General features: G+C 39.4%; 1 protein-coding gene and 1 non-coding gene across 2 annotated transcripts in view; both read left to right on the forward strand.

Annotated features, from left to right (window-relative positions):
* Nucleotides 1-13,786, forward strand: part of LOC126175231 (low-density lipoprotein receptor-related protein 6) — a 333,797-nt gene that overhangs the window by 284,850 nt on the left and 35,161 nt on the right. The window contains exons 9-16 of the mRNA XM_049921865.1: nucleotides 1,188-1,421; nucleotides 2,786-3,095; nucleotides 5,719-5,863; nucleotides 5,950-6,080; nucleotides 6,877-7,030; nucleotides 8,074-8,323; nucleotides 11,523-11,811; nucleotides 11,890-12,041. Of these exons, the coding sequence (XP_049777822.1) occupies nucleotides 1,188-1,421; nucleotides 2,786-3,095; nucleotides 5,719-5,863; nucleotides 5,950-6,080; nucleotides 6,877-7,030; nucleotides 8,074-8,323; nucleotides 11,523-11,811; nucleotides 11,890-12,041 (1,665 nt within the window). The remainder of the gene's footprint in view (nucleotides 1-1,187; nucleotides 1,422-2,785; nucleotides 3,096-5,718; nucleotides 5,864-5,949; nucleotides 6,081-6,876; nucleotides 7,031-8,073; nucleotides 8,324-11,522; nucleotides 11,812-11,889; nucleotides 12,042-13,786) is intronic.
* Trnas-uga (transfer RNA serine (anticodon UGA)) lies at nucleotides 2,287-2,361 on the forward strand. The gene has a single exon. It is a non-coding gene; the product is annotated as a tRNA-Ser (tRNA).

Raw genomic sequence — 13,786 nt, forward strand, 5'->3', positions numbered from 1 at the left:
TTAATGTTGAATAAGTCAATGGTATGCAAATTACATGGCACATGATACTGCGGGGAGTGAAATTTCGGTGTTCAAGAAGAAAGAGGTTAATTATCACAGTTTGTATTCCTTCTATAATATGTATAATTGTGGTATTTGGTGCACATTTGTGTAGTAAGCAAAGAATGGTAAGGAAGTACTAAATCTCAGAAAATTTAATTCTTGATTTTTCACCTTTTTACTCTGGTGTATTGTAATTTACAACATTTTTCAAACTTTAATGTTTTCACTGAAACTGTACACTCTAAATGCTGTGTAAGGAATATTGGTTTGTGCTAAGTATGCCAACAGTGAGTTGGCAGCTTGCTACAGTTAATCCAACCGTAATATAGCAGTGGTTAGTAAGGTAAAGGTACTATCTTCTCACCACCTCACCACATCCTGAGCTTAAAGCTTGCTAGTCGTGGATCAGCAAAAATCAGTAGAAGTCATTTCAAAGAAGGGCAGCTCATTTTGTATTATCGTGAAAAAGGGGGGAGAGTGCCATGAACATGATTCTTGGATTGGGGTAGCAATTATTAAAACAAAGGGTTTTTTGTTGTGGCAGGATCTTTTCATGAAACTTCAGTCACCAACTTTCTCCTCAGATCGCAAAAATATTCTGTTGGTGCTCACCTACATAGGGAGGAATAATCATCATAATAAAATAAGAGGAATCGAGGCTCATGCTTGTTTTCTCACATGCCATTCGAGCATGGAAAGGTAGAGAAATATCTTCAACCAGGTTTGATGAATCCTCTGCCGGGCATGTAATTGTGTAGAGTAATCGTGCAGATGTAGGTTTAGGTGTAGATGTAGACTTCAGGCCATGTGTGAGTGTGTTATGTCTAGCTGCTGCAATTTTTAGCAATCTCAATATACAGTACCAATGTGTATGGTAGCTGTTTTGAGGTTATTATCATGTTGTGCTGTGCTGAAATAGTAAGCACACCTGCAGTGCCAACATCAAATGAGGAAAGCACAGCTTGTTTCACCCACATTGTCACCACCCCGTGTCTGTCTGTGGTTTGGATGTTCTTGCATCCTCCACTCCCCGTGGGCTACACAGAACGGAGTCAAGAAGTCATGAAAAAACAGTAAAGCTGTTGTCAATCTGAAAGTTGATTTGAATACTGCTATTGTGTACTATACCTGTTCTCGTGTTTCAGGTTTTAATAACAGAAGATCTAGGTGAACCGAGAGCGATTGCTGTGGCACCAGAGAAGGGGTGGATGTTTTGGTCTGACTGGGACAGTGAAGCACCCAAAATCGAACGAGCATCTTTAGATGGCTCAGATCGAACCATGCTCATTTCTAAGGATCTAGGCTGGCCAAATGGAATAACTCTTGATCTTGCATACGATAAGATATATTGGTGTGATGCTAAGAAAGATAGACTTGAGGTCTGTATATTCATATGGTAGAAAATAAAAACTAATTGAATTTATTTTGTTAATAACAAACAATCCTGTAGAAAAGTGTCATTATATTGTAGTCTTAACTGAAAAGTTACAAATGCAAACAATCAAATGCATAATAGTAATTTTAACTGAACCTACATCAGTCATTTATTAGCTGAATGTAGGGGTGTGATCTCTGTATTTTGTATGTGAAAAATCTTAAAGCTTTTTAAATAAAGCAAACATTATTAACATTCTACATCTTTGTTATTCATATTTACATATTTATTTCTCATCGTAATTACCCTGGCAACGAACACATTTCTTCAATAAACAGATCAGTTTGTTGAGACTGTCTCTGTAGAATATTTGACTTGGCTGACGGAGCCACCATCTCACCTCTGCTTGCACTACTTCATCACTATCAAAGTGAAGGATTCAAAGGTGTTCTTTAAGTTTTGGATGTAGATGAAAATCGAATGGGACCAAGTTGGCACTGTGTAGAGAATGGTTGATGACAGTGAACCAAGTCATCGGATTGTTGTAGATGTCACAGCACTCATGTGGTTTCGCATTGTTGTGCTGAAGGAGAAGGTGCTCCCTGAAACTTCCTGGCAGATTAAAACTGTGTGCCCGACCGAGACTCGAACTCGGGACCTTTGCCTTTCGCGGGCAAGTGCTCTACCAACTGAGCTACCGTAGCACGACTCACGCCCGGTCCTCACAGCTTTACTTCTGCCAGTATCTCGTCTCCTACCTTCCAAACTTTACAGAAGCTCTCCTGCGAGGAGGAGAGCTTCTGTAAAGTTTGGAAGGTAGGAGACGAGATACTGGCAGAAGTAAAGCTGTGAGGACCGGGCGTGAGTCGTGCTTCGGTAGCTCAGTTGGTAGAGCACTTGCCCGTGAAAGGCAAAGGTCCCGAGTTCGAGTCTCGGTCGGGCACACAGTTTTAATCTGCCAGGAAGTTTCATATCAGCGCACGCTCCTCTGCAGAGTGAAAATCTCATTAAGGTGCTCCCTGTTTGGATGAACTCCTGGCATTCAAAACTTGGTTACAGCATGCTGTTTCTAATGCACCGACATAATTTGGTTACACACTGCCATGTTAAACTCTAAAATTCAGAGCCATCTAGTAGCAGAAGATTCAAATGTGTTAACATGAAGACTAAAAATGTAAAATATTAATAATGTTTATTTTATTTAATAGGCATTACGAGCTTTCACATAAAATGTTCAGAGGCATTGCTTTTGAGCATGCCTGTGTATTTTAGAACTATAAGAAGCTGCTATTGTGTAAAATAATACTTAAAAAAGTGAAAAAAGAATTATCTTTGTTTAGCAATGTATAATTAATCTTATCATTTCAGGTGGCAAATATGGATGGAAGTGATAGGCGAGAGATTATTAGTGACAACTTGCCACATCCATTTGGCTTGAGTCTTCTTGGAGATTATCTTTATTGGACCGATTGGCAGCGAAGGTCAATTGAGCGGGTGAACAAAATAACCGGAAATGAACGCAAACTGATTGCAGATCAGTTACCAAATGTTATGGGCCTAAAAGTTATACGCCTTGGTGAAGTGAAGGGAACAAACCCATGTGCAAAAAATAATGGTGGTTGTGATCAGCTGTGCCTTAACAGACCAGGAAATGACTATATTTGTGCATGTAAAATGGGTAAGTAAAGTGAATAAGAAGATGAATATTATTTATTTAACTTAAATTATTTAAAAATAGTAGAAGTTATCATAACTGGTTTCCAATTGGTCAGTATTCAAAATTTTTTATTCTGATTTGCATTTTAAAAACTTGAAATTGTCTGCAACAAATACATATTGTAAAGAAACATCCTGACAGATTAAAACTGTGCTGTGTTTGGAATCCAGCACAGACCAGCTCCCTGAGATAGGCATGGGTTCAGCATTGAATCCTTATCCTGCAGACAGTTTTAATCTGCATGAAGTTTCACGGTTAAGGACTCAATAATCTTGTTCTGATACAAATGCTAGCTTTGTTTGAATGGCGATCTGTGATATTATGTGAATTGGCACAGCTGTGAATGTGTGATTATGAAGTTTAAGATCTCTGCTGTGGTCAAATAATTGTTTCTCTCTTCATAGTCCAGTCAGTTGCAGTGCTAATTATTAATGCAGATCTTATTTTGATGCAACATTTGATTCCATCATTTTGCAGCTAAAGTGTGATTATTTGGTGGCTTTTGTACAGTAATATGTATGCTAAGAAAATGCTATGCTTAGAGCCACCAAAGCATTAAAGATTTATCAGAAACACATTGTTTTGAGTACAGTTTATTTCCATAAAATATTAGAAAAGTTCAGAGAATAAACATGGTATTTTCAGTCCGTTCATATTATAGTTCCAAATTAAATGGCTTTTTAATGTTGTACAGCATAAAGTCTGCACTTACATGTACAAAACAGCCTTGCGTTACCTACAGAAAACACGTAGCAAAACAATGCTGATATAGAAGCCCAGAACAGCATTGAGAAACAAAGGTGTCTCTTTTTATTGCTATTTATTGTTTGGTCCCCTTATTTGTTGTTCTAAAAGATATGCACATTTTTTTATTAGTTATTTATTTTTTTGGCAGAATCTCAAGAGAATTTCAAAATGCTGTTACCAGTTTTAGTTGTTCATTCGGTGGTCGTCATTGACAGTCAGTAGATAAAAAGAGAACACAAGAATCATTGTATTATCTATAAAATCTGACAGGTAGTTATCAGTGTGTTATAAAAACAATGAAATCATATCTAAAGGTTTGTGCTGCTAGCAGTTTCTGTTGCATTGTCAATAGTACTGAAGCCAGCAGTAAGTAGAGATCGAGGTTTTGTAGGCAGAATGATATCTCCATTTTGCAAGTAGACAAAATCTTGCACCCTATCTACTGTTGCTTTCAGTGTTATTGACATTGTAAAGGAAACCAATTTGCAGCATATTTCTTTGAGTATGATTTTATTGTCTTTTTATCATTACACAGGTAATTAGTTGACAGCCTTCACCTATTATATAATGATTATTTGTGTCCTTTTTTATCTGTTGATAGTATGAAGACGACTCCTGACTGGCCAAAACTGATAATGGCATTAGAAATGCTTATATGATTGTGTCAATAAATATAAAAATAAAAGAGCATGGTCAGTAACTTTATCTCTAAGACATGAGATTCTCTAAGTCATGATAAAGAACCAACTATGAGAGAGGACTCCAAGAAAGATGTGATGAGAAATAATATATACTCCAGACCAACAAGAATAGCTCTCTCTCTCTCTCTCTCTCTCTCTCTCTCTCTCTCTCTCTCTCTCTCTGCCACATTAGCATACATTTCTGTTTCAAGACAAAACTGTGTGGGAGGTATAGTTCTTCACCTATTAACCCTTTCACTACTGCGGGCATGTACAAATGACCTGGTACGCCATTCCTCAAGTGTTGTGGACGTGTATATGCATGACGCTTAGGTTTTTCTACAGTTTTATGGACATCTGTACATGTCCTGAGTCACCAATCTCTCACTGCTGCGGATGAGTTACTTCCATATCGCAGTGAATAAAAAAGTTTTGAATATTTGTCTTAAACCATACATGCCTTCTTGTTTGCTGTCATTTGTGAATAACCTTGTTCCAGTATTTTGAATTGTATATGAGACATGGTGATTGCTATGATCGTGAGGAAGGACATGAATGAGTGCGTCGTGGGTGACTGTCCAATCAGATATAAAACCCAATGACTTTAAAAAGAAATCGGACATCATTCTGCTTCCAATTTTAAATAAAATTTCAGTATCGTATTTACATTTCATTCATTGCAGTGTAGAGCTAAAATCTGGCAAATGCAAAGTTTATGCAATGTGTTTTTACTGCTGCAAATTCTTTAAAAAGTTCATGCAACATTCTACGTAAAATGTTTCAACATAGGAAGTACGATGGATAATGGAAAATAAATTCAGTTCTTTATTGATTGAAGATATCAGACTGCAAGATACGCAAAAATCAAATTTTTTCACCAAATAGATTTCAAAAAATCGGATAATACATATTTCATATCGGCCAGAACGCCTTTCCTGAGCGCAGGCACAAGCGTTTGGTGAGCAGTGCAGCCATAACAAAAGCTGCCTTCGCATGGAATGCATAGAGCACATGAGTTGCAGTGAAAGGGTTAATAGAAAATGGAATACACGATAGTGAAACAAGCTAGTTGTTTCCCTTCGTATACTTCAGTCCAATTTTGGGTGTTTCTTAAAGGAAATCAATAGCACTTACAAAAATGAAATCATGTTTTTCAGGTTATGAACTGGCTACAGACAACAGGACATGCGTTATTCCAGAAGCCTTCTTATTGTTTGTTCGTAAAGAAAATATAGGAAGAATAAGCATTGAGAACAACAATAATGTGGTAAACATACCAGTTACTGGCATTAAGGATGCAAGGTATTCAAGAAAGTTTTTGTTATGAGGAAGTGTAAGTGATTATTGATTTTAGCATTTGCTACATAACTCACATTTTTTTCCCTCAGTGCCTTGGATTTTGACATAAATGATAACCGTATCTATTGGACAGATGTCAAAGCAAAAACAATCACCAGGTCATTCATGAATGGATCAAATGTAGAAAAAATTGTGGAGTTTGGATTGGACTCTCCCGAAGGTGAGCAGTTTTTTTCCCCTCCGTTCACTTTACTCTTTATTGGTAATTCTGAATTCCTTAAGAAAAGGTACTGGAGTATAATGGTGTTCTAATTGAAGAACTTGCTTTAATTGATATGATCTGAAACAAGACATTAAAAAGAGGAGGGTGGTAGAAAGAGGATACAGTGAAAGAGTTTATAGACTTCAATTTTACCAGTTTTTAGTTCTCAGCTGTTCAGAAGGTAAAGATCTCAGTGAGAATCAGGTTGCTGTTTTGCATTCCTCAGTTTCAGTGCTTGTGTTGTTAGCGTCTTCATGTTATGAAAAGAGAATTTTAGTGAAATTTAATTTCATAGCTGTTAATTGTCAGTTAATTTAATCTTTTTGAAAGTTATTTTCCTTATTTTGTAACCTCTGCATTATCATGTTAAAAAGTAAGAGTGGTTTATACAATTGTTTGTTATATATTTTGCTACTACAATGACAAAATTATCATATTATTTAAAAGAGCATTGGGTCAAGGTAGAATCTAAAACAATAAAAATAACACTTAACCTCTCTGTTGTGAGCTGCAGTTCTTCAGTTCATTTACATTTGATGTGAATGTGAATTAATTTTTGTTAACTTATGTATATACTGTTTCCCCTCCCAGTATATGTGATAATCTAAAGATTAAATGTAGTCACAGGTGCACAATACTGTCAAAAAATTGGCACTGTACTTCCCTTCATCACTTCCCTATTCCATAATGAATTCATATGTTGTTTATGATCCATAATGAAATATGGTGTATTTTCTTTTTCTCTTGTGAAAAGGCATGGCTGTTGACTGGGTTGCACACAATCTCTATTGGAGTGATACAGGCAGCAAGAGGATAGAAGTCGCAAGGCTTGATGGCCGGTCCCGTAAAGTATTGTTATGGGAAGGCTTGGGTGAACCTCGGAGCCTTGCACTGAATCCACGTGATGGGTGAGATTGGAATTTAGTTTTCTGGATATTGTTGGCGAGAAATAGTGTTAATGTTAACTTTAGCATCATGTTACACATCTATACCTTTTACTTTTGAAAAACCTTCAACTATTTTACTCTAATATCTACTCACCTAAGCAATTTTTTTTCATGAGACCTAATTTTTAGGTATATACCCCACTTTCTGATGCAATAATATTACTTCTTCTTCTTCTTCTTCTTCTTCTTCTCAGCAATCACATGCCCTGTAGACCAGGCACTGCATCAGCGATCTGCTTCCACCACTTTCTATCTCTCTCTCCACCCTGTGGAAATTCCTAATGCTACGATGTCCTTCCCTATGTCATCTTTCCACCTTGTACGAAGTCAGCCCAACGGTCTTGTTGCCTAGAGAGTTCCTTCAAATGCTTTCTTGGTGATTCTGTTGTTTTCCGTTCTAGCCACATGTCCAGCCCATTGCAGTCTCCTACTTCTTAATTTTTAATTACTACTAACTATATAAAAATATAAAATTAAGTTATAATATCTAATGGCATTCATTGATTTTGTATAATAACAGAAACATTGCTGGAACATTGTCAAAGCTTTCATTAATTCTAGATCAGAAACTGAAATAGGCTTGGATTGTGCTATTGTGCCAACAGTATCTGCTGATGAGTGGTAACCTGCCCTCATTTTTGTGTTTTAAGTGTGTGTTAATCAGTATGTGAGAGTGTACGTAATTGTGAGTCATTGAATTACTGACTGAAATCATATTAATACATCTGACATTTAGAGGGCAGTCATGATATACTGTATAACTTCCATTATCGTAAGTTTCACCAAAATCTTACACTTTTTCTGTAACAGCCCAACACATTGTACTAGTGAGAACCAGAGCAAAACAAGTAGTAGATACATGCCATGACATAAATTGTCAGAATATAATATTAAAGAAATTGTCTCGGTAATTGCATGACTCATTGTTGGCAATATGATTGTTATTTCATTTATAAATTAATGAGAACCACATAATTTTTAATAGAATGATGTTCCATTTACAGGTATATGTATTGGTGTGACTGGGTTACTTTTGGTGTAATTGAAAGAGCAGCATTAGATGGGTCAAAACGTACTGTTCTGATATCAGAAGTTGGTGACGTGAAAGGTCTTACTATTGATTATGTTCAACGCCGTATTTACTGGACTCAGCTTAATCCATCATCTATTGAAAGCACAGACTTAGAAGGTCAGAACAGAATCCAAGTTGTTGGAAAAGATATTGAACACCCCAAAGGAATAACACAGTATCAGGTAAGTGAAACAATGTGAATAAGCATTAAATACTTTTGGATTAAGGGAGACCATTGACTGAATTGTGTAAAGGGACCCCATTTACCGAAAAACAGAAGCCTTGACTTGTCAGCAGGCACATACAGAAGAAAGAAACCTTGCTAGCTTTCAAAGTTATCCTTTAATGAACTATAAAAAAACACATGCCTCCCCCTCTCTGGACTAACAGTGCCAGCACTATTTTTTGGCAAGTGGACTGGTTGTGGTGGGTGTAGTGTCAGTTGGAGTGGGTAGAGGGAGAGTGAGAGTGAGGTGGGAGGCAGGGAGAGGATCTGGAGGTGGACTGCTAGCGGCTTGGAGGGAGACACCCGATTTGCTGACTGGGAATGTGGGAGGGAGGGGTGGAAGCTATATGGGCTGGCACGATTATAGTGGCTAATGGCAAGTGGCACACACTGAAGTAATGTGGAAATTTGAATTGTGTGGATGCGATGTGGTAGAGGAAGGGAAATGTGTTGGAGGAGGGTGCGGGGTCAGTGGGTTACCTCAGATTGGGACCAGGATGATTACAGGAGTGGAGAATGTGTTGTAAGGATAACTCCCATCTATGTAGTTCAGAGGAGTGGTGGTGGAGGGAAGGATCCAGATGACTTGGGTTGCGGAGCAGCAGCATGTTGTGCCACCAGGTTGTCGACTTTGTGTTTGGCAACAGTTTGGTCTTGGCCATTTGTACTGGTGGACAGCTGGCTGTCAGTCATACTAATGTAAGAAGCTTTGCAGTGTTTGCAGCAGAGTTGGTATATAACATGGCTGCTTTCACAGATGGCCCAGTCTCTGATAGGAGAGGATAAGCCTGTGACAGGACTAGAGTACAAAGTGCTGGGTCAGTCTATATGGCAGGTTTGGCATCTTGGTCTGCCTCAGGGCTATAACCTCTGTGGCAAGGGTTAGGGAGTAGGAGTGGCATATCGATGGAGTAGGATATTGTGTAGGTTGAGTGGATGATGGAGCACAACTTTAGGAGGGGTGGGAAGAATCCTGGGTAGTAAGTACCTAATTCCAGGCCAGGATGAGAGATAATCAAAGCCCTGGCAAAGAATATGTTTAGTTGTTCCAGTTCTGGGTGATATTGAGTGGTGAGAGGGGCGCTCTTTGTAGTTGGTTTTGGGTTGGTGGGTGAACTGGGTGTTTGAGGATGTGGCATGGGAAATCTGTTTGTGGACTAGGTTTTGGGCATATTTCCTGTCACTGAAGGCTTTTGTGAGGCCTTCAGGATATGGGCAAGGGGAGTTCTCATCACTGCAGATACATTATCCCCAGGTGGGTAGGCTGTGTGGGAGGGATTTTTTGGTGTGGAAGGGATGGCAGCTGTCAAAATGTAGGTGCTGTTTGTAGCCACCAACCATTAATATGCACAGAGGTGTGGATGGAGCCATCAGAGAGGTGGAAGTGAACATCCAGGAAGATGGCCCGTTGTGTAGGTGAAACGGGTGGAAGAAGAAAACATGTTGAGGTTGTGAAGGAATGTGGATGGCATATCTCGACCCTGAGTCTGGATCATGAAGATATCATTAATGAACCTTAACCAGACTAGGGATTGGAAGTTTTGAGAGGCTAGGAAGGTTTCCTCTACATGGCCCATAAACAGGCTGGCATTGGAGGGTGCCATGCGAGTGCCCACAGCTGTGCTGCAGACTTGTTTGTAAACTTTCCCTTCAAAGGAAAAGTAGTTGTGGGTCAGGATATAGTTAGTAAGGTATATAAGGAGTGATGTGGTTGGTTTAGAATCTGTAGGACACTGGGAGAGGTAGTGTTAGATAGTGGCAAAGCATGATGAATATTGATGTGTAGGGAAGTGGCACTAGCAGTGATGAGTAGGGATCCAGGAGGTAAAGGGGTTGGTCTGTGGAAAGTCAGTGAAGGAAGTAGGTAGTACCTTTGATGCAAGAAGCTAGGTTTTGGACAATTGATTAGAGGTGTTGGTCAACAAGAGTGGAAAGTCATTCACTGGGAGCACAATAGGAAGCTACAATGGGACATCCAGGATTGGGTTTGTCGATTTTGGGAGCATGTATAAGTTTGGTGTGTAGGGTGGTGTTGGTGTGAGGAGGGAGACAGGCAATACCTCCCAGACCTAGCCCACATACAGATTTCCTGTGCCATATCCTCATACATTCCAGTAATCTCATCACCCCCCCCCCCTCCCCTCCGAATCAGCTACAAAGATGTGCACCCCCTAATCATCTAGTATTACTCTAGACTGGAACAACTGAACCATATCGTTTGCCAGGGTTTTATCTCTCATCCTGACCTGAAATGAATGACACCCTATACAAGATCCTTCCCACCTCTCCTAAATTGGTGTTCTGTTATCCATCCAATCTGCGCAACACCTTAGTCCATCACTATGTCACTCCCACACACAACCCATTTCCACAGAGGTCATATCCCTGTAAGAAACCAAGGGGCAAGACAATTCCAATCCACCCAGACTGCACCTCCTACTCCAGTCCTAGCAAAGGCTTATCCTGTGCCATCAGAGGCCGCGCCACCTGTGAAAGCAGTCGTGTCATACGCCAACTCTGCTGCAAACCCTGCACAGCTTTTTACATTGGTATGACCACCAAGCAGCTGTCGACCTGAATGAATTGGCCACTGCCAAACTGTTGTCAAGAACAAAGTTGACCACTCGGTGGCACAACATGCAGTTGAGCACAACATGCTCATTCTCAGTGGCTGCTTCACAACTCGAGCCATCTGAATCCTTCCCTCCACCACCAGCTTCTCTGAACCTTCGCTCCCACAATCATCATGACCTCAATGCTGGGTAACCCACTGTCCCTGCCCCCCCCCCCCCCCCCCTCTCGACCCAACAGTTTAAACTTCCTCTGTCTTCTTACTGCTTCCCACCGGCTGCTACAGTTGTGCCAACCAATATACCTGCCATCCCCCCCCCCCCCCCCCCCCTCCTTGCGTTCCTAGATAGCAAACCATCCGCCTCCCTCTGAGCCACGACAACTCAGTGCTTCTTGTTTTTCGTGAGTGGTATCCTTTAATACCAAAGTATTTGCATTCTACAAAAACTTTCCTACATAATGAATAAGCATTAAGCTTAATAAACTGTCCACTGAAGAACCATTCATACATGACAGGAGTCTTATAAACCATTTTCTGTTATTAAAGTGTCATAATTTTTTACTTTGTGTATTTTTGCCGCCAGGACTATATCTATTGGACAGACCTGAAAACATTACACATTGAGCGAGCCAATAAGACAAATGGCCAGAATCGGTCTGTAGTACAAGAACGTCTGGGAGATGTCACTGATATGTCCATATTCCATACATCAAGACAGTGGGGTTGGAATCAGTGTGAGATAAACAATGGTGGATGCTCTCATTTATGTCTTGCTGTTCCAGCTTTTACACCTAGCATGGGCCAAGCAACAACTCTACATTGTGCTTGCCCCACACATTATGTCCTTAATGCAGACAACAAGACATGCTCTGGTATGTGGAAGTGTATTAACATGAAATGTTTGCAGTCTTCTTCAGTGAACATTTAATTAATTGTCATTGTTCTTACAGCACCACAATCATTCCTGCTGTATAGTCAGAAGAATACTTTGAGTCGTCTGATACCAAATACAACTGACTGCCCATCTTTGGTTTTACCCATTCAGAACCTGAAAAGTGTACGGGCTGTTGAATTTGATCCAAAAACACAGTTCTTATATTGGGTGAGTAACTTTCTTGCTTTGTATGATTAAATAGGTGCAAAAATCTTTAATCTTGTTGATATTTAATTTCTGTTAATAATGTATTATAGACTTTGAGGCTAACATGTATGTGCAACTGAGTGAATGTGATTCATATTGTATCATGTGTGTTTCACCTTTTTTTTCTTGATAAACATCTGCAACTGTATGAAAGTGTAAGTAGGTATATATTTCAGTTCTTTGAAGATGCTTCTTAATAAATTATGCAAAATAGAAATTACATTGATCAGTTTCATACAGGTATAACCAGAATCCAGAATAGTTATTATAGACAAAGTCTTGAGTGTGTGTGTGTGTGTGTGTGTGTGTGTGTGTGTGTGTGTGTGTGTGAGAGAGAGAGAGAGAGAGAGAGAGAGGAAGCATGCCTCTGAGGAAATACAGCTGTGAGGTTTAGTCACCAAGAACCCTGGGTCAAGGCAAAAACTGCTGGGCATAGCGGAAAGATGTTAACAATAAAAACCTACCAACATAGAAGCTTTCAAACTTGAAAGGGTGCTAGAGAGGATAGTTTAAAGATCAAACAGTAATAGAAGTTTAGGTGCCCCACTGAAGACTCTTGATGAAGGTCTGAGCATATGGATTTGGTTCCCAGATATACAAGTAGCTCAAAGACTTCTTAACAAATAGAACCCAATATATTGTCCTCTACAGTGAGTATTCATCAGAAACAAGGATATCACCAGGAATGTCCTAGGGAAGTGTGATAGGACTGCTCTTATTGACTGTGTACTTAAATATCTAACAGGCAGAGTGAGCAGCGATTTACAGTTGTTTGCTGATGACACTGGGTATAGGGAAAGGTTTGTCATCGAGCGGCTGTAAGAGGATAATAACATTATGGAAAGGATAGTTGCTACACACCGCATAGTGGAGGTGCTGAGTCACAGATAGGCACAACAAAAAGATTGTAAAAAAGTGAGCTTTCAGCCAATAAGGCAAAAAAAAAAAAAAAAAAAATTCAAATGCATTTGTGTGCGTACGTGCGCACGCGCGTGTGTGGTGTCTATTTCTGTCGGAAGGCTAAGTCCAAAAGCTCACTTTCTGACAGTCTTTTTGTTGTGCCTACCTGTGACTTAACATCTCTGCCATGTGGTAAGTAGCAACTATCCATTTCATACTATTGTTACTTTCCATCTTAGATTTTCTGTTGTTTATACGAGGATACTGGATGACCTAGACAAAATTTCTAGTTGGTGTGATGAATGGCAGCTTGTTCTAAATATAGAAAAGTCTAAGTTAATGTGGATAACTAGGAAAAACAATCCTATAACATTCAAATACAGCGTTAGTAGCATGCTGCTGACACAGTCATGTCAGTTAAACATCTAGGCATAATATTGCAAAATGATATGAAATGGAATGACCATGTCAGATTGGTAGTAGGGAAGAAAATGCTCAACTTCATTTTATTGGGAAAATTTTGGGAAAGTGTAGCTCATCTATAAAGATGGCTTATAGAAAACTAGTGCGACGCCTACGCATTCTTGACTAATGATTGAGTGTTGGGATCCCATTTGGTCAGACTTGAAGGAAGATGTTGAAGCAGTTCAGAGGCATGCTGGTAGATTTGTTACTAGTAGGTTAAGTCCGCATGAAAGTATTATGTAGATGCTTTGTGAACTTGAGTGGAGATCCTTGAAGGAATGATGACATCCTTTTCCCTTAGGCATTATTGAGCAAATGTAGAGATCCGCCACTTGAGGTAG

Source organism: Schistocerca cancellata, chromosome 3, assembly GCF_023864275.1.
Source record: "Schistocerca cancellata isolate TAMUIC-IGC-003103 chromosome 3, iqSchCanc2.1, whole genome shotgun sequence".
In the NCBI taxonomy this organism is placed as follows: Eukaryota; Metazoa; Arthropoda; class Insecta; order Orthoptera; family Acrididae; genus Schistocerca; species Schistocerca cancellata.